Source organism: Chiloscyllium punctatum, chromosome 9 (genome assembly GCF_047496795.1).
Source record: "Chiloscyllium punctatum isolate Juve2018m chromosome 9, sChiPun1.3, whole genome shotgun sequence".
Classification (NCBI taxonomy): domain Eukaryota; kingdom Metazoa; phylum Chordata; class Chondrichthyes; order Orectolobiformes; family Hemiscylliidae; genus Chiloscyllium; species Chiloscyllium punctatum.
Genome location: NC_092747.1, coordinates 83,252,633 through 83,278,988, shown reverse-complemented (window position 1 = coordinate 83,278,988; position 26,356 = coordinate 83,252,633). Strand labels below are relative to the sequence as shown.

Below are 26,356 nucleotides of genomic sequence, written 5' to 3'. Positions count from 1 at the left end.
AAATAACTAACAGAAGCTTTGATGCAAAATAAATTCATCACCTTAACTACACCTTCCACAGGCTAGAGATGTCAAAGTGAATGCATTTCCATCGCATACACACAAAGCTGGGGCATTTTAATCAGACCACCTCAGGTTGCAGATTAAATTTAACAATTGACAGTGCTTGTAACAATATTTTCTACTACAATTTTCCACAAGTTGTAGTTTATGATCTTTTGCAGCTTTTATGTTTGATGCTGCTCATTAGTTTCAAGTTTTCATGGGTCCCAGTTGGTTGAGAATTCTATTATAGCTAGATTTAAAGCTGTTGTCTCTTTCATGAAAACTCCTTCACCAGATGCCATCCTACCCTCTGCATCTCTGTCTCGAGCCAACCCTCCACCACATTGTGGCCCTCCCTTCCTCCCCTTTCCTCTACCAGTTTCAGCCTCCTCCTTTCGCCCTACCCACAGCCTCTTTCTTCCACCACCCCCACAAATGTAGCAGTACCTTCCTCCCCCAGCCACCAAAGCCTTACAGGCCTGGACTCTGTGATGTAACTCGTAGGGATCCCCATGCACGAGACCTGACTGACACCAGTTCACTCACAGTAGCCACTAACCTGCCCAGCTGTATCCCCAGTCTAACACTGGTTCTGCCCTGTGTTTGCTGCTGATAGGCTCACTCACAGAGAGGTGACATTGCTCTGATTGGCCACCAATTGAGAGTGGGGGCAGTGCTGCCCCAGCCCCTTCAAATGGCAATGACCCCAGTGATTGCCACCAACTACAGACTCCTACGCTATATAGACAGCCATAGTTTTGTTAGATTTTCATTAATACATGTTACTAAAACTGTGAGCTGAATTTGACCAGCTACTTCCTTTTTAAAGAATACATAGCTACAGCCAAATCATTCATCCTGTCAAAATATTCAGTTACCTGGAACATAATGTTTGGTAGGCAGGAGGTGTTTGCCATTAAAAACTAATCACAAACATAATCACAGGTCAATCATCAACCTGTTGATGCTCAAGATCCATTTGTGCACTCACATTTGCTCCAGCTTGTCTGTAACTAGACCTGCCCACCAATACATGCAGAAGTAGCTGTGTAAACTGCATATCCAATGGGTGCTAGACGACTTGCTTTCAAGTTATACAGCAATCTTTCCACAGTCATTGGTTTTTAAAGCACCCTATATCCCATTTCAGTTCATGATCAAAAATACAGAAAAGTAGAATCATACCATCTTTACATCAGACTATCTGTCCTTTGTGTCACCCATCTCAGAATCCATCTAAGAGAGTGGTACCCTTTCCTTCTGCTCAGCATAGTCTAACATCTTCTCAATGTCCAATATGTCACCATCATATACTGTAAAGTCTTCCACTGGCTGAAAAACATAATCAACAACAACAAATGCAAGTGGAGGCCAATTGATGTCCATGGAAACAGCACTCATGCAGCCATGCAACTTTAAAAAGGAGATAGATTATAATGTTGCTGAATAATCATGTCTTATAATTCGAACTTTGTAATGATAAATAGTTTGTTGTGAAGACTAACTGCACCTTTGATCTAAAAAATTATTTAAAATTGATGATTTAACAATAAATATGCTTTATTGGTATTTACAAATTATTCAACACTCATACTTCCTTACATAGCTGTATTTTCAAATTTTCTTTTGTTATTATTACGATTTGGAGAACTTTATCAGCAAGTTTTAAACTCTTACTAAATGTACATTACTTGGAATCTGAAATATGACACTGTTGTTTTGTCCAGCATTATTTTTAATGTGAAACGAATCTGCAATTTTCTCAGTGTGTTTGAGTTAACATATAGTTCGTTGAGAAGCGACAGTATTGGATCAGATTGTCAACTTTGTTAAACATGGAATTCAAATAAAACTTTTCGGGTAGTTTGGAAATACCCTTCTATATTTTGGCAGGGTGCAAAGAACACATCCAGAAAATAGCATTCATTCATGCTCTTCTATGTCAACTTAAAAGACCAGTCAAAATACTTTGTGTCACTGGAGTTCATTTTTGTCCACCAACATAGTTCCAGTAATTCATCACTCCCATCTTTCTACAATGTCATTTAGTTGAACATGGCAGAAGTCCACAAGCCTGTTTCAGTTGATTATTTCTTCATTACCTTTCCTGTTTTCAAGTTACTTTGATTTATGTAACACTTTTCATGAAATTCAGTGGCTCCTTTCCATTCTCAGCACAATTCCTGATTCAGAAGGAATTTCAAGTCACCTGGTGTAGCTTCATTCAAGTTTGGTGAAGAAGCTAGATTTTTTGATCTTTTCATCCAAAATACCAAGGCATCTCCTTCTTAAATCAGCTAAACAGATTTCTCTTATGTCCAGAAATGCTCTTACACAGAACTGAACATTTTTTTTATTTTTCATCAACAAATCACCCAAAGTATTTTTTTTCATCTATTAACTGCCACCAGTAAATCACCCATGTTTTACAATTGATTAATTTATGTGCAAAGCCTATTAAGGGCAAAAACAGATTATATCGTTGTCATTTTAGAAACTCAAAGAACATTGATTGGTTAGCTGAATCAGTGGAGAAGTGACAGATTAAATTAATGCAGAGAATTATGAAGTGGCTAATTTAAGTAGGAATAATGTGGAGAGAAAGTATAAACGAGAGAATGCACTTCTGAAGGGACCTTTAGCAGTGGGCCTCATGCTTGCGTGAGCGTGTGTGTACATATGCGCGTGCATGTATGTGTGTGTATGTGAGAATGTATAGACCATTGAAGGTAGCTGGAGAGGTCAATATTCAAGCATACATCATCCTGAGATTTACAAATAGGGGCATAGACTACAGTGCAATTCTAAGCCTATATAAAACAATGGCTTGGCCTCAACTGGAGTACTGTGTCCAGGTCTGAGCACTACAAGACTATAAAGAGAGTTCAGAAAAGATTCATGAAAATTGTTTCAGGACAGAAGACCTTCAGTTATGTACATTGATTGGAGAAATTGGGACTGTTCTCCCTGAAGAAGAGAAGTCTGAGAGGAAATTTTAGAATTTAGAATTTCCTTTATTGTCAATATTTATTCAAGTAAAGGTTTACAATGTCATCCCACATGGCGCCATCTTAGGTACAACGTACACAGGTGGAAATCTTAGATACAAAGTAGAGAACTAAAGAAGAATAGAAAACAATGTTACATTACATGAAGCTAAAAAGAAAAATGTTACAGTCTTTCTATAAAGGGCCTGCTGTAGATCAGCACAGAGGGCTTCCACACGTGATATGCCTGGGCTCACAAGTCGCTGACCACCCGCCCCAGTCCCCAGCCTAACAAGTGTCCCGTTCTGCTTGAGCCTTCAGCAGTCTGGTCAGGCCTCCAGCCCACTGGCTGTCCTCATTCCGCTCAGGTTCCCAACCCACTTTGCATCGCTGCTCCAAGGTAAGTTTTTCAAAATAATAAAAATAAATTAAAATAAAAGAGAGAGGAAGAACAAGAAAAGTGATAAAGGAAAAACAGACAGAACAGACAAGCCTCAGGCTGAGGAGCCCAGATGCTGCCTACTCAGCCACTGCCATCTTGAATGAACATACATATTTGATAGAATCTTGAGGGGTCTGGATATAAGGAGAAACTGTTTTTGTTGTTGGAAAAGTCATATAAATGTATAAACATGACAGACCAGTTGAGCCTGCTCTGCCATTCAAAACTATTGTGGCTGACTTGATTGTAACATCAGTTCTATATTCTTGCATGTCCCCAATAATCTTTTGGCCCCTTGTTAATCAAGAACCTATCTATGTCTGCCTTAAAAATATTTAAAGATTCTGCATCCACTGCCTTTTCAGGAAAGGAATTCTAAAAACTCTCGGCCCTCTGATACTTTTTCTTTATTCCATTACTTTGAAACTATGATGCCTAATTCCAGGTTGCACAAGAGGGAACATCTTTTCTACATTCACCCAGTCAAGTCCCAATTAAGACAATTGTATCTTAATTAAGTCACCTCTGACTCTTCAAATCTCCAGATGGTGCATGTCTAACCTATCTAAACATTCCTCATAAAGTTACATGGATGCCCAGGGATGTTATGACCTTCGTCAAAAAGATAAAGGAAGTGTACTTAAGGTCCAGGAAGATGGGAGCTGATGAAGCCCTTGAAGTATATAAGGAAAGTAGGAAAGAACTTCAGCAAGGAATTTGAAAGGCTAAAAGGGGACATAAAAATAGTTAGCAAACAGGATAAAGGAGAATCCCAAAGCTTTTTATACATATATAAAAAGCAAGAGGGTAGCCAGGCAATGGGTTGGCTCACTCAAGGACAAAGGAGGAAATCTATGTGTAGAGCTAGAAGAGGTAGGTGAGGTCCTAAACAAATACTTTGTATCGATATTCACCAAAGAGCAGAAATTGGTGGAGGATGATCGCAGGAAAGGGAATGTCAAGTTTCTAAGCGAAGTTGCTATTAAAAAGGAAGAGGTGTTGTGTGTCTTAAAAAGTATTAAGGTAGATAAGTCTCTGAGATGGAATCTGTCTCAGAATATTGAGGGAGGTAAAAGAACAAATTGCTGCAGCATTGACAGACATCTTTATGTCCTCTTTGACCAGAGGATTGGAGAATAGCAAATGTTGTCCCACTGTTTAAGAAGGGTTGCAAGGATTATCCTGGAAATTGCGGGCCTGTGAGCCTCATGTCGTTAGTAGGGAAATTATTGGAAAAAGTTCTCAGGGACAAGATCTATATGCATTTAGAAGCAAATGGATATATCAGCAATAGACAGCATGGTTTTGTATGGGGGATATCGTGCCTCATTAACTTGATTGAGATTTTGAGGAGTTGATGAAGATGATTGATCAGGGAAAAGCGGGTGATGTTGTCTAAGTGAACTTAAGTAAAGCCTTTGACAAGGTCCCTCATGGCAGTCTGGTACAAAAGATGAAGTCACGTGGTATCAGGGTAATCTGGCAAGATGGATACAGAATTGGCTTAGTCATTCGGAGACAGAGCGTAGTGGTGGAAGGATACATTTTGGAATGGAGGGCTGTGACTAGTCATGTTCTACGGAAATCAGTGCTGGGACCTCTGCTGTTCGTGATCTACATAAATGATTTGGAGGAAAACGTAATCAAATTTGTAGTTTTGTGGATGATACAAAGATTGGTGGAGTTGTGGATAGTAAGGAGGATTATCAGAGGATATATCAGAATAAAGATCAGTTGAAGACATAGGCAGGAAAAGGCAGCTGGAGTTTAATCCAAACAACTGTGAGGTGATCCATTTGTAAGGTCAAGTACAGGTGGAAATTATATAGTGAGGGGCAGAACTCTTTGAAGTATTGACATGCAGAGGGATCTGGGTGTACAGGTCCAGAGATCACAGAAGGTGGAAGCACAGATAGATAGGTAGTAAAAAAAGGTCAATGGCATGCTTGTCTTCATTGGAAGAAGCATTGAATATAAGGATTGACAAGTTATGCTGTAGCTTTATAGAATTTTACTTAGGCCACACCTGGAATATTGTGTACAGTTCTGGTCACCAAACTACCAGAAGGATGTGGATGCTTTGGCGTGAGTACAGAAAAGATATTGCCTGGTATGGGGGATTTTAGCTATGAAGAGTGGTTGGATAGATTGGGTTTGTTTTCATTAGAGCGCAGGAAGTTGAGGGATGACCTAATAGAAATTTATAAATTTATAATGACGTGGATAGAGTGGAAAGTATGAGGCTTTTTCCCAGAGTAGAGGGTTAAATTATTAGGGAAACACTGCTGCCTCATAACACCAGGGTCATGGGTTCGATTCCAGCCTCGGGCAACTGCCAGTGTTGGGTTTGCACATTCTCCCCATGTCTCTGTGGGTTTCCTCCAGGTGGTCTGGTTTCCTCCTACAATCACAAAGATGTGCAGGTTAGGTGAATTGGCCAAGCTAAATTGCCCATGGTGTTCAGGGATGTGTAGGTTAGGTACATAAGTCAGGGGTATATGTAGAATAATGGGGGAAGGGAATGGGTCTGGGTGGGTTACACTTTGAAGGATTGGTGTGGACTTGTTGAGCCAAAGGGCCTTTGTCCACATTGTAGAGATTCTACATTCTAAGGAACACAGGTTCAAGGTGTAAGTGTAGGGGGGAACATTTAAAAGAAATGTGCGAGGCAAGTTTTTCACCCAAAGGTTGATGACTGCCTGGAACAGGCTATCAGAGGAGGTGGTGGAAGCAGACACAATAGCAGCATTCAAGAAACACCTGGACAAATACATGAATAGGAAGGGAATAGAGGGATTCAGATCCTGTAAGTGAAGACAGTTTTATTATGGAAGGACAAAATGTGGTGGCATGAGCTTGGAGAACTAAAGGCCTCTTCCTGTGCTGTATTGCTCTTTATTCTTGACTAATATTGTACACAGTCCTCCAGATGCAGTCCCACCAATATCCTGTGTAACTGAAGCAAGACATTCCTATTCTTTCATGCAATTCATCTTCCAATAAACCCATAACATTCTATTAGCTTTCCTGAATACTTGCTGTCCCTACATAACCTGTCCTTCCATGTCATTATCGTTAAGGGGGCCTGTAACTCAGGTCCTCCCACAAGTAACTACTTTCCTTGGTCATTCCTCATCTGTACTCAAAATATAAATTGTGTCCCCTTCACACTTCATCTCTGATGAAGAGTCATTTAGCCTTGAAACATTAGCTAGTTGTCTCTCCATGCATGCTGTCTGACCTGATGCGAGCTCCAGCATTTGTTGTTTTCAGTACAGATTCCAGGCTCTGCAGTAATTTATTCCCTCATCTCTACTCATAATACTTTCATATTCTGGTTTCTTGAATTTAAATCATCCCTCTTTATTTTGCTAATGTCATCCATAATTAGCAGAGTTACTCCTCCATGCTTTGCAAGTCACCTGTCCTTCTTAAATGTTACATATACTTCAATATTCAGGCCCAAATCTAGGTTAGTCTGCATCAAGGTCTCAAAAATGGCCACCATATCATATTTATTTATCTCAATTTATATTAATAGCTCTTCTGTTTCATTTTGAAAGCTTTCAAATATAATGTCCCAATTGTTATACTTTTATTATTCTTATAACCTCTTGTCCTACTTGCTGATTTGCTCTTCGATCTGTACTTTCCATCTCTTCTTCTAATTGACAGTTTATCATTTCCTACATTAATTCCTTCCTTTGTTGCCTTTTCCATACTCTTTGATTCACCATGACATCCCAAATTTGGGCTCTTGCCCTCACTCTTTACTTTTAAACTAGCTCTATTCCTCTGGTTATACAGTTTGTAAGAACACAAACCCGCTTATGGTTCAAGTGTACCATATAGATCCCACTTTCCCTAGTATTGGTGTCAGGGTCCCAGACATACTTCTCCAACAATAGTCTTTCAGCCACTCTCCCATCTCTCCAGCCACTTTGCATGTTGCTGAGATCGTAATCTGGAGAGGTTCTAATTTGAGGTTCTACTTCTTATTTTGGTGCTTAACTCCTCATACTGGCTATTAAGAACCTCTTTCTGAGTACTACCTCTGTCAATGGTATCTACATGGACCATGATAACTGGATCCTCCTTCTTCCACTGCAAGTTCTTCTCCTGCTCAGAGCAGATATCCTGGATCCTGGCATAAAGCAGACATTGGATGCACATCCTTCGCTGCAGAGAGCAAAGTCCATCTCTCCAACTATTCTGCCCCCTCCTGCCATGACATTCATTTCACCTTTCCCCACTAGAATGACTTTTGTACCAAGGTACCATTGTAATTTTGCTCCTCCACCTCACAGTGAAAGGGATGCAACAGCTTAGTGGTAATGTCTCTGGGCTAGTCATCCAGAAACTCAGGCTAATATTCTGAGGATATGCGGTCAAATCCCACCATAGTAAATGGTGAAGCTTGAATGTAACTACTGTTGAATGTCCTCAAACAAAACAGACTCATTAATGCCTTTTAGGCAAGGAAAAATACCATTTTAAATTTATTTGGCCCACATGCAATTCCAGACTCACAACTGCCCTCTAGGCAATTAAGGATGAGCAATAAATGCTAGTCTAACCAGTGATGACCATATCCTATGAATAAATAAAAACAAACTGAGGGAACTGCAAACTTGTTGGATAATTGCACAGGCTGACTCTTCTGTACTCGTGTCCTCTGAATCCCCTTAACTGTCATACCCTCCTGTTCCTGACCACTGATCATATCAGAATATCCTATTCCAAGAGACGAGACTGCCTCCTGCTAGAAAGATTCCAGGTAACGTTCACCCTTCCTGATTCATCTCAGTGTCTGTAGTTCAGCCTCCAGCTCATAAATTCTATTGCCAAGCTGCTTAAACGTCAAATGCTTATCAATGATGATTTTGTCCTTGATCACAAATTGCTACACCAAACTGCAGCTTGAACAATGTACTGCCATTCTTAATTAATTTTTTAATTAATTGTTTAATTATGTTATTCACTTATTTATGTTGCTTTTTATCTATTATGTTAACTTTATCACACATCTGTATACTATGTTAGGACTTGAAGATAGAATAGGAAGGTGACTACTACTTATCAATTTCGCACTGATGTCACTTCTGTCAGCCATTTTGAATTCTGGAAAGTTCTTATTTCTGGTTCGTTGCTGCTCCACTAAACTCAATCTGGGCCTCACCCCTCAGGCTTTGATTGGAAGCTCTATTGCTATTTCTCTCCACTCTGCTTCTGCTGCTAGTCAAATAGAGATCTCGAGATGAATGACCAGAGGGTGCAGATTGAAGGTAATTGACAAAAGGTGGTAAAAGAAGCAATGATGGCACAAGGAAAATCTGATTACACAGTGAGTGTTAGGGACAAGAGCGCAGTTCCTGAGAGTATGGAGAAGGCAGTCTCATTCAAAAGGGAATTGGATTATCACTGAAAAGGAGGAATGAACAGGGCCACAGAGAGAAGCTGGAGGGAGTAGCCTGAGGTACATTGCTCCTTCAGAGAGCCAGCACAGATATGAGGAACCAAATGGCTGCCTTCAGTACTGTGACCACTTTATGATACATTGTATAGTCCTTTGCTTATTCTCTTATAGCTCAAAGTAATTGAATTGTATGCCCAATGTCATGCTCAAAGAAGTAGTTAACTCAAGAGTTCAAGAAAAACATTATTAAAATTTGATTTACAGAAATACAGAAATGACTGTGTTGCTATGCCTACAATTCTACAACTGGGAAAAATAATTTAATTATCTAACTACTGCATTTAAACTGAAAAAAAGTATTTTTATTGATTTCAGCTATACACACGAAGTTGTTGGCAATGGCATCAAAGCTCAGTCAAGCAACCCAGAGGTGAAAGTGAAAGGAACTAACCCTGTCATAAATCAGATTGTCGATAAACTGAAGCACATCAATCAGGTAAGCCGACCTGTCACAAAATGACAAGACAATGCACTAAAATTATTCCAAACTCATACAACTACAAATGCTGTTCATGGAAAAGAGTCACTTTAAACTCATTTGCTTATAAACATAACTTAGTTGTCTTTTTGTTTGCGGCCAAAGGAAGTACATGAATGCAAAACCTGAGGATGGTAAAAGTATGGATCCAATTGTTTCTCCATTAAACTGATAGCTTATATTGTTCAGTAAGTTTGGGAGAGCTAGAAAGATCAATCTTAAAAATAAGTTAATTCCTTCACACATGGTCCATCAATAAACTCTGCTTCTGCTTTTCTCATAGTATCACTGATATTTTTAGTTCCCTTTTGTTTGTTCTTGCTTTCCATTAAATGACCCATTTTTATTCACATGTGACTAACAAGGGAGGCAATAGTTAGCAGGGTTTGGCAGCAATGTGGAGATGATACTGCAATCAGATCAGAGGTGATTGTATTCAACTGTGGACCAGATATAAGGGGCTGCATGGTCTATTTCTGCTCCTATATTCTGTGTTCTTATCCAGAGGATACCTAAAATTTGCCTATTATAACCTCTAATGATCAATAAGTTTTGTCAGTGTTTTTGTAATTGTTGGTCTATCTCAGAATCCTTAGCACACAAAGATTGTTTTTATAAGAATTAACATTTCCGTTAATGCCATACTATTATACTTGTTCTGTGAGATCACCTCTCGGTTGCCTTCTTTACAAATTGAAAAGCCCATTTCTCTAACCTTTCCTAATTCCCCTGATATTAAGTATTTAAACCTGAACCCTTCTCTGCATTTCCCAGCAGTTTTGAATTTCTCTCTTGTTTCTTGGCAAACAAAGTGGTTGCAGCATTCAAGGTGCCCTCTGGCAATGCTGCTGAACACTTTGATCATGACATCCTTTCACTTAGATTCTGCTGTTTTCACAACACATCTGAACATTCCTTTTTTTTACTTGTCTAACCACTGACACCTTTTACCCTCTGTCATCATGTCTTTGTAGTTTTAAACTCTGCCCTCCCACAATAACCAGATACCCTTTGGTTATTTCTTCATTTTGCACTTTCCTTTATACTTCCTAAAACCTTCGAGGAGAAAGTGAGGACTGCAGATGCTGGAGATCAGAGCTGAAAGTGTGTTGCTGGAAAAGCGCAGCAGGTCAGGCAGCATCCTGTTCCTTGGATGCTGCCTGACCTGCTGTGCTTTTCCAGCAACACACTTTCAGCTACTTCCTAAAACCTACTATATCACACACATTCATCGGTTTTGACGAAAGGTCTTCTACATGAAAAATACCTCTATGCAGATGCAAAAAAATGAAGATTTCAAAATGTGAACTATCCATATGTTTTATATATTTGGGTGTAAATTTTCCCTCCTTAGATGAGGAGGGAAAGGCAAATTTTAGGATGGATTGACATTGGAGAGGTATCCATCCCCTTTTTACTAACTATGTGGTGCTGTGAGCCATTAGAAATATTTTATTCAACCACAACCTTTAAGCTTGAGGCCTGGCATGTCCTCACTTTATATTTACCATCAGATTCTGGTTCATTAAGTAGTGCAGGAGTACATGCCAGGATCAGTGCAAGACATACCAAAAAATAATGTCCTAATGTATTGAAGCTACAACACAGGATGATTTATATGTCATATAACAGATGTAGCATGTAATTGATTCAATTAAATGGTCTCACAACAAGTGGATCAGATTTAAACTCTGCAGTCCTTCCACATCCAGTTTTGAATGGTGGCAAGCAATTTGACAATAAGCAGGAGGAGTAGAGTTCTACAAAAATCCCCGTCCTCAATGACAGAGGATGCCCAACACAGTCAAAGAAATAAATGTGATTGATTTGTTTATTTGTTTGCAATGTTTTTGTTGCTGGAGCTAGCACTCTGACATGTACTGTTCAAAGTGATATTTATGCTTGAGTTGTTGATTGCTACATTTGACTGTTTCAAAATATTACATATACTTTTTAGTAACAACAAATGGGCTGATTACAAGCTTTTCAATAAGTCTTTCAAACCAACTTCTTAGTCATATTTAGTTAGAGATCATGGTAGAGAAAGACAGAACCAAACACCATACAAGAGAGAGAGCTTGTGTATAGAGAGAGGTTTGTGTATGAGACAACATTGTCATCAAACCAGCAGATAAAGAAGGAGCCAGCATTATTTAGAATAGAACAGATTGCTACAAGGAAATGTACCGACAATTGAACAACCAGGAACACTACAGGCAACTATCGGCTGATCCGACCAAAGAGAACACCCATGAACTCAACACATTGATCAGGACTTTGGATCCAACCCTTCAGAGATCCCTACGTACCCTCATCCCACATACTTCTCGCGTAAGTGACTTCTATTGCCTTCCGAAGATACACAAAGCCAACACACCAGGCTGTCCCATTGTATCAGGAAATGGGACCCTGCATGAGAACCTCTCTGGCTATGTCGAAGGCATCTTGAAACCCATTGAACAGGGGACTCCCAACTTCTGTCGCGGCACTACGGATTTCTTACAGAAACTCAGCCCCACAGACCAGTTGAACCGGGAACATTCCTCGTCACAATGGACATTTCAGCACTCTATACCATAGAACATAGAACATAGAAAAATACAGCGCAGTACAGGCCCTTCGGCCCTCGATGTTGCGCCGACCAAAGCCTACCTAACCTACACTAGCCCAATAACCTCCATATGCTTGTCCAATGCCCGCTTAAATGACCATAACGAGGGAGAGTCCACCACTGCTACTGGCAGGGCATTCCATGAACTCACAACCCGCTGAGTAAAAAATCTACCCCTAACATCTGTCCTGTACCTACCACCCCTTAATTTAAAGCTGTGTCCCCTAGTAACAGCTGACTCCATACGTGGAAAAAGGTTCTCACTGTCAACCCTATCTAAACCCCTAATCATCTTGTACACCTCTATCAAATCTCCCCTAAACCTTCTTTTCTCCAATGAGAAAAGTCCCAAGTGCCTCAGCCTTTCCTCATACGATCTTCCTACCATGCCAGGCAACATCCTGGTAAACCTCCTCTGCACTCGTTCCAATGCCTCCACATCCTTCCTGTAGTATGGCGACCAAAACTCCACACAATACTCCAGATGAGGCCACGCCAGAGTCTTATACAACTGCAACATAACCTCAGGACTCCGGAACTCAATTCCTCTACCAATAAAGCCCAGTACACCATATTGCTTCTTCACAGCACTATTTACCTGGGTGGCAACTTTCAAAGATCTGTGTACATGGACACCAAGATCCCTCTGCTCATCCACACTACCAAGTAGTCTACCATTAGCCCAGTAATCCATCTTCTTGTTACTCCTACCAAAGTGAATGACTTCACACTTAGCTACATTGAATTCCATTTGCCACCTTACTGCCCAGCTCTGCAACTTATCTATATCACGCTGTAACCTGCCACATCCTTCTTCGCTGTCCACAACTCCACCGACTTTCGTGTCATCCGCAAACTTGCTCACCCAGCCTTCAAGCCCCTCCTCCAGGTCATTTAAAAAAATGACAAACAACAATGGTCCCAAAACAGATCCTTGTGGAACACCGCTAGTAACTGCGCTCCAAGATGAACCTATACCATCAACTACTACCTTCTGTCTCCTTCCAGCCAGCCAATTCCTAATCCAAACCTCTAATGCACCCTCAATGCCATACCTCCGTAGTTTTTGCATTAGCCTGCCATGGGGTACCTTATCGAACGCCTTGCTAAAATCCATATACACCACATCTACTGCTTTACCCTCATCCACTTCCTTGGTCACCTTCTCAAAGAATTCAATAAGGTTTCTGAGGCACGACCTGCCCTTCACAAAACCATGCTGACTATCCTTGATCACATTATTCCTATCCAGATGTTCATAAATCCTATCTCTTATAATTCTCTCTAAGACTTTGCCCACAACAGAAGTGAGACTCACTGGCCTATAGTTACTCGGGCTATCCCTGCTCCCCTTCTTGAACAAGGGGACCACATTCGCTATCCTCCAGTCTTCTGGCACTATTCCCGTAGACAACGACGACATAAAAATCAAGGCCAATGGCTCCGCTATCTCCTCCCTAGCTTCCCAGAGGATCCTAGGATAAATGCCATCAGGCCCAGGGGACTTATCTATTTTCATCCTTTCCAGTATTCCCCAGACCTCTTCCCTACGTACCTCAAGGCCATCCATTCTAATCACTTGTGACTCAATATTCACATCAGCAACAGTGTCCTGTTCCTGAGTGAATACTGACGAAAAGTATTGATTGAGTGTCTCACCAATCTCCTCCGCCTCCACACACAACTTCCCACTACTATCCTTGACTGGACCTATTCCTACCCTAGTCATCCTTTTATTCCTGACATACCTATAGAAAGCCTTTGGGTTTTCCCTAATCCTACCAACTAAGGACTTTTCATGTCCCCTTCTCGCTGCTCTTAGCTCTCTCTTTAGATCCTTCCTGGCTACCTTATAACTCTCAATCGCCCCAACTGAACCTTCATGCCTCATCTTTACATAGGCTGCCCTCTTCCCTTTCACAAGGGATTCCAATTCCTTATTAAACCACGGCTCCCTCACAAGACCCTTTACTCCCTGCCTGACTGGTACATACTTATCAAGGACACCCATTAGCTGTTCCTTGAACAATCTCCACATATCATTTGTGTTCTTCCCTTGAAGCCTATTTTTCCAATCCACGCATTCTAAGTCATGCCTCACCGCATCATAATTTCCCTGCCCCCAGCTATAACTGTTGCCCTGCAGTGCACACTTATCCCTCTCCATCACTTGAGTAAAAGTCACCGAGTTGTGGTCACTGCCCCTGAAGTGCTCACCTACCTCCAAGTCTAACACCTGGCCTGGTTCATTACCTAGAACATAGCCTCACCTCTTGTTGGCCTGTCTACATATTGTATCAGGAAACCCTCCTGCACACATTGGACAAACACGGACCCATTAACAAACTCGAGCTATAGCTTTCCCAGTCAATATCTGGGAAGTTAAAGTCCCCCATAACAACCACCCTGCTACTTTCACTCTTCTCCTGAATCATCCTCGCAATACTTTCCTCTACTTCTCTCGGACTATTAGGAGGCCTGTAGAAAACTCCTAACAGGGTGACCTCACCTTTCCTATTTCTAACCTCCGCCCACACTACCTCAGATGGCAAATCTTCCTCCATCACCCTTTCTACTGCTGTAATACTATCCTTGACAAGCAATGCCACACCTCCCCCACCTTTTACCCCCATCTCTGACCCTACTAAAACATTTAAACTCTGGAACCTGCAACAGCCATTCCTGTCCCTGTTCTACCCACGTCTCTGTAATGGCCACAACATCGAAGTCCCAGGTACCAACCCATGCTGCAAGCTCACCTACCTTATTTCTTATACTTCTGGCATTGAAGGATACACACTTCAAGCCACCTTCCTGTTTACAGGCACCCTCCTTCGAGATCGATACCATGTTCCTAACCTCCCTACACTCAAGGTCCTGTACCCTAAAGCTACACTCCAGGTTCCCATGCCCCTGCAGAGTTAGTTTAAACCCTCCCAAAGAGCACTAGCAAACCTCCCCCCAAGGATACTGGTGCCCCTCAGGTTCAGGTGTAGACCATCCTGTTTATCGAGGTCCCACCTTCCCCAGAAAGAACCCCAGTTGTCCAGAAACCGGAATCCCTCCCTCCTGCACCATCCCTGTAGCCACGCATTTAATTCTTCTCTCTCCCTATTCCTCGACTCTCTGTCACGTGGCACGGTAACAAACCAGAGACGACTCCTTTCGTTCTAGCTCTGATCTTCCAACCTAGCTCCCTGAAAGCCTGTCCAACATCCTCACCCCTCTTCCTACCTATGTTGTTGGTGCCAACGTGGACCACGATCTGGGGCTGCTCCCCCTCCCCCTTGAGGACCCGGAAAACACGATCAGAGACATCACGTACCCTTGCACCTGGGAGGCAACATACCAATCGTGAGTCTCTGTCGCCCCCACAAAACCGCCTATCTGTGCCCCTCACTAATGAGTCCCCAATAACTATCGCTGTACCTTTCTCCACCCTTCCCTTCTGAGCAACGGGGACAGGCTCCGTGCCAGAGGCCTGAACCTCGTTGCTTACCCCTGGTAAGTCATCCCCCCCACAAGTATCCAAAACGGTATACTTGTTCTCGAGGGGAATGACCGCAGGGGTTCCCTGCACTGGCTGCTTCCTCCCACTCCCCCTCACTGTCACCCATCTCTCTATAACTTTCAGAGTAACTACTTCCCTAAAGCTCTGATCTATGACCACCTCTGCCTCCCGAATGATCCGCAGTTCATCCAACTCCAGCTCCAGTTCCCTAACACGGTCTTGGAGGAGCTGGAGATGGGTGCACTTCTTGCAAGTGTAATCAGGAGGGACGCTAATGGCTTCCCTCACCTCATACATGTTGCAAGAGGAACATACCAGTATCCCCCACAATGATGGCATGGCAGCATTAGCTTCAGTACGCAACACCAACAACTGCCAATCTCCAAGCACCATCCTACAACTCATCCACTTTATCTTAAACCACAACATTTTCTACAACCAGTTCTACATCCAGACACACAGAATAGCTGTGGGGACCAAATTTGCACCCCAATCTGCCAACATTTTCATGCACAGGTTCAAACAAGACTTCTTCTCTATGCAGGACCTCCAACCATCACTATACATAAGGTATATTGACAACTTTTTTTTCCCTCTGGATCCATGGTGAGGAGACACTGAAACAACTACACAGTGATATGAATGAGTTTCATCCCACCATCAAACTCACCATGCACTACTCTCTCGTATCTGTCTCATTCTTGGACACATGCATCTCCATCAAGGATGGGCACATCAGCACCTTACGCTATCACAAACCAACGGATAACCTGATGATGCTACACTTCGCCAGCTTCCACCCGAAACATATTGAAACAGCCATTTCCTATGGACAAGCCCTACACATGAACAGGATCTGTTCAGATGAGGAGGAACATGACGGGCACTTGAAAGTACTCAAGGATGCCCTCATAAGAACAGGGTGTGATGGTCAACTCATCTACTGCTGGTTCCAACGTGCCATAGCGAGAAACCATAATGACGTCCTCAGGAGACAGACACGTGCTGCAACTGACAGGGTACCCTTCGTTGTCCAGTACTTCCCAGGAGCCAAAATGATGCGCCATGTTCTTCGCAGCCTGCAATCCATTATCAATGAGGATGAGCACCTCACCTTCCCCACACCTCCATTTCTCACCTTTAAACAACTACCAAACCTTAAATAGATCATTGTTCATGGCAAACTGCCCGGCTTTCAGGGCAACGTCTTACAACCTTGTCACGGTAGATGCTGTAAGACATGTCAGTGTGTCGACATAGATACCACCATTATATGTGGGGACACCTCCTACCATGCAGAATACATTTTATTTTGCTGAAAAACTGCATGAATCCATGGACGATTCTGTAAAACCCTTTTTTAGATTGGAATCAATCTGAACATTGGGGCACAGACACCTCATGCAGGGCACCTCACACTTTCAATGCATTATCAATGGCACCTATTGTTAAAATTCACTTAAGAATGTAACTTTAAGAAACTTTTGCGATTTATATATGAAAGATCTGAAACTAACATGCCCATTCAAAAAGATTATTGCCCTTGGTATCAAGGAAGTATTTGATCAGAGAAGACTTCAAGGAGCCCTGGCAAAAATTTGAGTTAATGGGAATTGAGAGAAGATTCTCCTGTTGATTGGGATTATACTGGCAAAAAGGAAGACGGTCATGGAGTTTGGAGGTCTGTTATCTCAGTCCAAGGACATATCTGTAGGAACAAATTACTGCAGATGCTGGAATCTGTACTGAAAACAACAAATGCTGGAGATCTCAGCAGGTCAGACAGCATCATAGAAAGCAAGCTAATGTTTTGAGTCTAGAAATGTCTTCATCAGAGCTCTGATGAAAAGTCGCCTAGACTCTAAATGTTAGTTTGCTCTGTCTCTGTGGTGGTGTCTGACATATCTCTAGGAATTCCTGAGAGTAGTATCCTGACCCCACATTTTCATTTGATTCATCAGTGAACTTCACTCCATCATAATATCAGAAGTGGTAATGTTCGCTGAAAATTACCAAATGTTCAGCATTATTTGCAATTTCTCAGAAACTAAAGTAGTCTGTGTCCAACTTTAGAAATTGTGGGAAGATGCCGGAGTTGGATTTAGGCGGACAAGGTCAAAAAGCAAACAACACCAAGTTATAGTCCAACAGGTTTATTTGAAATTGCAATCTTTTGGAACTCCATTCCTTCCTCAGGTATGGTATGGTAAGGAGATATAAGACATGGTATTTATAAGCAACAAGTTAATAACTTTAAAACTAGCTGCCCTTGTTGAATCCTTCAATCAATTAGGAGGTAGATTGCTGATTAAAATGCAAAGTTCAGATTCCTTTCAGGTCTTTGTCCTTAGATAATTAAAGGTTTCATCAATGTACAAAAAATAATTTCTCAGGTTAGACAATGCCTTCGATTGAGGGTCCTCCAAGATGGACTTCGGGAAATTCAACAATACAAAATCGTTGAGCAGAGATTGATAGCTAGGGTTCATGTCACACTGCAGGTAAACCCACCACACTATATACTCCCGTACACTGACTCACACATATAACACTCGCACACTTACACAGGCCTTCTCCCACACACACTCATGCATGCACATTCATATATACATACATGCATAGATACACACACACACTCTCTCATGCACAGACACACATACACTCTCTCACACACAGCACATACATGTACACACACATGCATACACACACTCTGTCTCTCAAACAAACACACACACACATACACACACGCTGGAGAAAGTTATGTCAAAAAAAAGCAGACAAACACTCACAGACACACGTGCTGAGAGAAATTATTTCATTCAAGATAATTTCCTGTCAAAAGAATGAAACCAAACCTCCGCTTACAACATAGATTTGAAGCAGGACCTCACACCTAAAATGCACTGTCCAATCTGAGAAATCACCTCTCGTACGTTGATAAAATTTTTAATTATCTAGGGGCAAATGCCTGAATGGAATCTGGATTTTGTATTTTAAATCAGCAGATTGGTTTCACAGGTCAGTGCAACATCGTGGGCCAAAAGACCTAAACTGCGCTGTAATGTTCTATGTTCAATGTTCTATGATATCACGCCTGAGGAAGGAGAGGAGCTCTGAAAGCTTGCAATTTCAAATAAACCTGTTGGACTATAACCTGGTATCATTTGATTTTCAACTGTAGAAAGATCTGGACAACATCCTCGCTTGCAATAATTAGTGGCAATTAACATTTGCACCAACCAAGTGCCAGCTAACAATCACCCCACACTGAGAGTGAGTCTAACCATCACTGCTTGACATTCAAAGACATTAGCAACCCTGAATCTGCCACCATCAATATACTTTGGTTTCCACTGACTAGTAACTGAATTGGTAGCACTACAAGGCACAAGTCAGGAGTTTGACGGGATACTGACCACTTGCCTGAATGACTCAAGAAGTTCATTATTCTTCAGGTCAAAGCAATCCATTTGTTTGGTACCACATCAACCACAGTCTGACCAGCTCTTTTCTGTTCTTGCCCTATTGAAGCTTATAAAGACTACATTGAACAATGTTATTGCACTTTTCTTATATATCTTAATCAAGTCTGTCCTTGAATCCTCTGAAATAACTCCCTTTGCCACTACTATAAAGCACTCCTCAATCATAAATGCAACCCCTTCTCCAATTTTCCCTTTCATATCCCTTCCGAACACCTTGAAACCAGGTATTAACATTCAGATCTACCCTTCCATAAGCCAGGTCTCCATTATTATCATAATGTCGTAATTATTGAAACCGGCAAAATACTGATAAAAGGACAGATATGGTAGAGACAGTTAAGATGTTTCTCCTTGTTGTGGAGTCTAGAACTAGAGGACATGTTTTAAAAACAAGACGAATGCCATTTAGAATCAAGGTGGGGAGAATTTCTTTTACTCAGAGTGTGGTGAATCTTTGGAATTCTTGACCCAAGAAGGCTATAGAAGCTTAGTCTTTGTGTATGTTTAAAGCAGAGGTTGATAAAACTTTGATTAGCAATTGTGAAAAGAATTACATAGAATTACATAAAGAATTACAACATAAGAAGATCAAGTCAGATCAAATCAGATTTGATAATACTTGGGTATCGCAACACAGTGAAATTCAAATATTCAGCGACCTTTAGAATAGACCAAATGGTTTTAATCAGACTTAATGAATGACATTTATCAGACTCCAAGTTTATAAAACAGAAATTAACAATTTATTTTTAAACAAAGTATCTAATTATGTCTGTGATTTAAACCCAATCTTTTTGCTCATAGTCCCCATTGTCACAGACATACACACTTAAGGGATGTAGTAAACAAAGAATAAGAGTTGTAACTGGCCAATTAACATCAGTAATTTCAAATGATGGTTGCCAAACCTTCATGCAAACCTTGGACAATATATTGTTCACAGGCACTTGGAAGTGTATGTTTTGCTTGAAGTCCAAAGCGACCAGTCAATGCAAATAGCTTCCAAAATCAAGATCAGTTCAGTCTTTTGTTTCTTTTTCATTTCTTTTCTATATTCTCTTTGTGTGGCTGATCATCACCAGCCTTCCTTTGATTAACACATTTAATATCTGAGCATAAGGCATCTGAGGTGCTGAAATATCTGTGGCATTCTTAGAACAATAATCAACCTACAATTAACTTTCCAGATCAGTTCCCATAAATGAATATACATTTGTTTGTTCTTTCTTTTTTTTAAATTATTTATCATTTATTTATTAAAACAAGCTGCTGTACAAAATCGAAAGTTCAATTCTCAATGTCTGCTCACAGTTCCAAACTAAAACTTAGAAAAATAAAGAAAATCAATTATGATCACAACCATAAAGAATGGTCAACAAGCTGAACTATTTTATACTGCCTGTACAGCCCCCGCTCCACTAAATCTATGCTCATCCTACTTTCCAGTTTAAGGCCCTTAACCTCAAATATTATGACATTTCAAATGCTTATCCAAGTACTTTTGTTGAGGTTGTGAGGTTACCAGCCTCAATTACCCTCCCAGACAGTGCATTCCTGACCCCCGCTATCCTTTGGGTGAAAATGTTTTTCCTCAAATCCCCTCTAAACATCCTGCCTTTCACCTTAAAATTATGCTTCCTTGTTATTGACCCTGCAACTTAGAGGAAAATCTGCTTTCTATCCAAACTGTTGATCATCCTCATAACCTTATACTCTTCAGTCAGATCCCCTCTCAGCCTTCTCTGTTCTAAATAAAATGATCTGAACAGCCTTTCTTCATAGCTAAAGTGCTCTATCCCAGAAAACATTATGGTGAATCTCCTTTGCACCTCTCCAGTTCAGTCACATCCTTCCTTTCATGCAGAGAGCAGAACTGTACACAGTACTCCAACTGGTCCTGTACAACTGCACAATCACTTGCCTGTTCTTATAATCAAAGTCTGAAACGATAAAGACAAAGGTATCCTGTATCCTTGCCACTAGATCTGTGGACAAGCACCCTTAGATCCCTCTGTCATCTGAACTTCCTCACGTTTGAATATTTACTTGTCTTGCTACTCCTTCCAATCTGTATCACCTCATGCTAATTAGGGCTATATTTCATCTGCCAGTGATCTGCCCAAATGACCAATCCATTTATATCCCCCTGTAACCGAAGACCTTCTTCTTCATTATCAACTACCCAGCCAATCTTTGTGTCACCTGCAAGCTTAATTATCATTCCCACACATAACTTACTTATTAACTTACTGTTCTCTAGTGCATTTCGTCTCTACTAGGGCTCTGTGTACCTGGTATTACTTTATTAATATTCTCTCATAATTTCCATAATTCTGCTCATTTAAAGCCTCCTCAACTGCACTAGCAAAGAGTGGTGCAAGATCAAAAGTGAGAATCTTTGCTGAAGATTGCACAATGATCAGTGTCATTCATAGCTCCTCAAATGTTGAAGCAATCCATGTTCAAATGCAGCATGTCCAGGCTTAGGCTGAAAAGTGACAAGTAACATTTGCATGACACAAGTGCCAGGCAAGAACCATCTCCAAAAAGAGAGAACTATTGGCATTCAATGGTATTAAGCTACCAATGAGCAGAGAAACAAAACTTTATTCCTGATGAAGGGCTTTTGCCCGAAATGTCGATTTTACTGCTCCTCGGATGCTGCCTGAACTGCTGTGCTCTTCCAGCACCACTAATCCAGAATCTGGTTTCCAGCATCTGCAGTCATTGTTTTTACCTAGAGAAACAAAACCTGTCTACTATTTACAAGGCACAAGCCAGGATTGTGATGAAATACTCCCCATTTGCCTGAAAGGGTGCATCTCCAACAACACTCAAGAAGCTTTGCACCATCCAGGGCAAAGTGGCCTGTTTGATGCCACCACATCAATAAACATTCACTCCCTCCATCACCAATACTTGTAGCAGCAGTGTGTATTATCTATAAGATGTGCTGTAGAAATTCACCAAGGCTCCTCAGCTAGCACTTTCCAAAGCTGTGACCACTTCCACCTAGAAGGAAAAGAGCAGCAGATGCATGGATACACCATCACTTGCAAGTTCCCCTCCAAGCTAGTCATCATCCTGACCTGGATTTCTTCAGTGTCGCTGGGTCAAAATCCTGGAATGCTTGCCATTAACTTGTACTGTGACCACCTCTATGAATCTACTATCCCCATAGGTCTCTACCTAATTGATGCTCTTCAGTGATCCTATGTTGCTGTTTGAGTTCTGGAGTCCACAACTTAGGCTCATGCAGCTGATGACAGCTTCTACACATGAGGTCATCCAAGTCATAAGTGGCCCAAACTCCACATATGCCACAAGTTAAGAATTCTACTGGCCATACTGCTCTACCATACATTAAAGTTACTTTACTTACCGTAATGTCAGTCTCTTTAACTTACTTTTACCCTACTCTCAGACTGTTAACTAATACCTGGGGTTATGTAGAAAGTAGAAATTCTTCACCTTTACTCACAAATCACTTTCATTCCCATGACTGTAAATATTTATTTTCCATGTGTCAGTTTAGAAATTTATATTTTTCAAAATTAGCAGGCTTGAAACACAGTTCCTAACTGAAACTGTTTAAACACCAATCAATTCACCTTCCTGTAATGCCCACTTTAGGCTTTCCTCTCCTTTCTTCACACCATTTGGTCTGGTGTTTGCGCTCTCTCTAATGTTTTCAAGGGCTGACGATTGTTTCCAAGTTCTCTTGGTTCTTGCTTCTTTAGATGCTCGGCTCCCTCTCTCTTATGCTGCATGGACTGCAGCAAATCAAAGACAAGAAAGGGTGTGCAATAAATGCTGGCCTTGCCAGTGACACAAGAATTCCTTGAAAACAATAAATAAAGTAATCTCTCAGTACCTGTCTTGTGGCTGTTGTCTAGTGCTGCTACACAGCCCTACCCCAGTGGTTGCAAAATGGCTAGTTGAAGGTAGTTGAAGGTTGCATTTAGCTTGAGGATAGCCATGCCAGCTTTAATATTGTATCTTCTAGGCATGGGCAGCATGGCTGAAATACAACAATGGGGGCACTGATGGAGTAGCAGTGATGAGAGCACAAGGGTAAGACAGGAGAGTGAACCATAGAGCCACTGATGACTGTAGTCTGAGCCTGTATGGGACCAAGCATCAGTCCTGTGATCATGGTCTGAATTTCTGCTGCACACAGACTTTGGCTAGCTTCTGCATCTGCAGCAGTGGGAATTTAGACATTGGGCAACAGGTGCTTCATCTCTCCTGAATTCGCAATTGCAGCACATGGACTACAGCAGTTCAACAAGGGCACCTTCAAGGATAACCAAGGACAAGCAATGAATGCTAGCGAGTCAGCGATGCCCGCATCCTGTGACTGAATTTTTAAAAAAATCCTACTAGTAGGAATTAAATGGTGAAAAAGCGAGAAGACACATAAATCAGGAACTTAACACCATCATGAATATTCCTAGCACTGTCAATGGAATCGACTCAGTCATTGTATAATGCTGAGAAGTACACACTGAAAACGCTTAGTAGATGTAGTACTACTATCCTGCATCACTTTGCTGCTCAAAGTGACAAAGTATGACATTACCCTACAAGAAATGGAGAAGACATAGATGAGTGTGTTGCAATGTATTTTTGTTATTTCGCTGAAAATATATACAAGTTGTGAGAGTTAGACACAAGACTGGCAAATTTGATAAGTTTGAGAGTTTAAAATGGAGCCTCTGACTGCTATGAATGAGTCCTGCTTGAGTGAGTGGTGGATGTGCTATGCAGCATGAGAAGTGGATACTGTGCTGGAAATGAAATATTATTTATAGGTGTATTCACTGACTTTGTGTAATTATATGAATATTAAGCTTTTCTCAGCACTGCAGCCTGACCTAAAGGGAATTGACTTTCCTAGCCACATATTCCCATTCCCTTCAGAGGGCTAACCTTAAAAGCATCCCAGCCACTTTGGAAACATGCTTTCCCTTCATTCTCCCTCCTGGACTACGCCTCCAGCAGTGCACCAGAGAAACCAAGAGGTTTCTAATGAGTTTGTTGCGCCAAAACTAGACCTTCTGTGACTATTCCAACAACTGCTCTAGTCTTTAAAGCAGCCTTTAAATGGAAGATATTGCGTATAAAATGAGTCTGCACTTTATAGGTCATGCAAGCTGCACATGTACCTGCACACCATGCTGAGCATGCAACCAGTCATCAGTGTATTTATCTCTGGTGTGTATATAGCAGTCAAATTGTTGAGCAGGCAGTACAAAGTTTGTGTACTGCTTGTAGCAACCAACTGGCTATAGGTTAATTATATGTCACAATGCCTTTCCCATCTTCGCACGCTTATAAAATTTTCCTGCATTGTCTTAAGTGAGACACACTCAATGCCTTTGTAAGGTGACTCAAAAACCCTAACCCTCTATGATGTGCAAAATCTAAGCCATCATAATTTTGATAGACCGAAAGTAAAGTATTTGTTGCAATCTTGAAGATTAATGTACAATGTCTTTGCCATCATTCATAATCTCCCAAATAGTCAATCACATCCTAATAGTTGAAAAATGCTTCAAAATGGCCCTACACAGTGTGAAATGTTCTTTAATCAGCACTAGCTGATTAATTCACATTTTGTTGTTCAAATTCCAACTCAAGGTGACAAAAATCAATCAAAAATCTATTACTTTCATACTTGGATGTAGTATTTTTCAAATCAATAAAATTCTATTTTGTTTTCATAACATTACCAATAAACAGGTCTACATTATTCAGCTAACAATTTGTTATGTAGGTTTTATTTGCAACATTCCGCATGCTAATTGCATTACTCCTGTGTTTTTTTCTTTACTCAGGTCTCCTAAATTTGGTTTGTAATAGAGCAGCAACATCAATATGGGATTTGTCTAAAAAAAAACAACAGCTGAATTTTAATGTGGCTAAATGTAATATAATGGCAAGGGGAACATGGGACTAGAAATTTGTTATAGCTCATTTTCAAGCAAGGTCTTTAGAGCCTCAGGCCTCATTGTAATAATTGAGGACAGCTGGCAGCACATGTCATGCCTCAGAAGTTAGCATGCCCTTGTGGTCAGCTTGCAGTTTTGCCATTTACCACATCAACAGTGACAATCTGGTAAATCCTACAATAAAAAAACTCACACGAGGGAAGAACAGATATTCAAGGACTGCAATTGTGGGCTGTGAGCAGCCTACAGTATCTTTGTGCAAGTGAAGGATATGGCTTCTTTGTCTCTCCATCCCAGGGTCCACCAAACTGTGCTAGTGCAAGGTGCTGCAAACTAGTACATATTTCAATTCAGAGGAAGTCCTGCAGTGTGTTGCTGACAGTGGGAGGAATGTATTGTCCAGACAAGACTTTAAAAGTTAATAGCTGTCTCCAAACTCCATAGTCATGAAATCATTTCTGGCACATAAGGAGACCATTTGCTGCGTTAATTCTATGCCAGCAATTCTCTAACCCTTCTCCCTCCCCACTCACCCCACCCTCCACCTGCAACAAAGCAATCTGGTCAGTCCCACTCACCTGATCAATCCCTTGTAAGTTTATTTCTTCAAGTCTCTATCCAATTTTCTTTTAAAATATACATTGTTTTGGCATCCACTATTCTTGTAGACAACAAGGTCCATTTCATTACTGCTCACTGTAAAGAAAATGTTCTCCCTGCTATTTCTTCTCTATCACAAACTCGCTTAAGTCTACGTTACTAGTCCTTCATGCAGTTGATGGGAAGAGTTTTACCATGTCTACCTTATCCAAATCTGTCAGGATCTTGATTTCTGTGCAAAATCTCCCCTTATTCTCCTTTGGCCCAAGAAGAACAACCCTAGCTTTTGCAATTTAACGTTATGTCTGAAACCCCCACACCCCTGACAGCATTTTGGTAAATCTCTCTGCATCCTTGTGAGGACCTTCACACTTTTGCTGAAGGGCAGTGATTAGAACTAGATACTGTACCCTCAATATGTCCTAACCATAAGTAACTGGTGATGGAATCAGGTGAAGAATACTTCAGACGTCTGACTCAAGCATCTTTTGTAATAAAGTTCAGATCAGTGGAACCTGATACAAACCACCAATTTCCCCAGACAGGCTGTGGGCAACTGCAAAAGTAACAAACAGCTGGTGCCACTTGTTTGCCACTCTGGTCCATTTCTGGTCCAATTACCTATGTTTCCAAAGTTTCAGCATAACTTTCCTGCTTTTGTCCTCATAGGTAAATGGACCAGAGTGGCAAACAAGTGGCGCCAGCTGTTTGTTACTTTTGCAGTTGCCCACAGCCTGTCTGGGGAAATTGGTGGTTTGTATCAGGTT

The 26,356-nt window shown here is 41.1% G+C and overlaps 1 protein-coding gene across 1 annotated transcript in view; it reads left to right on the top strand.

Moving 5' to 3' along the window:
• The window catches only part of gpc5a (glypican 5a), a 995,175-nt gene that overhangs the window by 508,888 nt on the left and 459,931 nt on the right, over window positions 1-26,356 (top strand). The window contains exon 6 of the mRNA XM_072577903.1: window positions 9,266-9,386. Coding sequence (XP_072434004.1) covers window positions 9,266-9,386 — 121 coding nt within the window. The remainder of the gene's footprint in view (window positions 1-9,265; window positions 9,387-26,356) is intronic.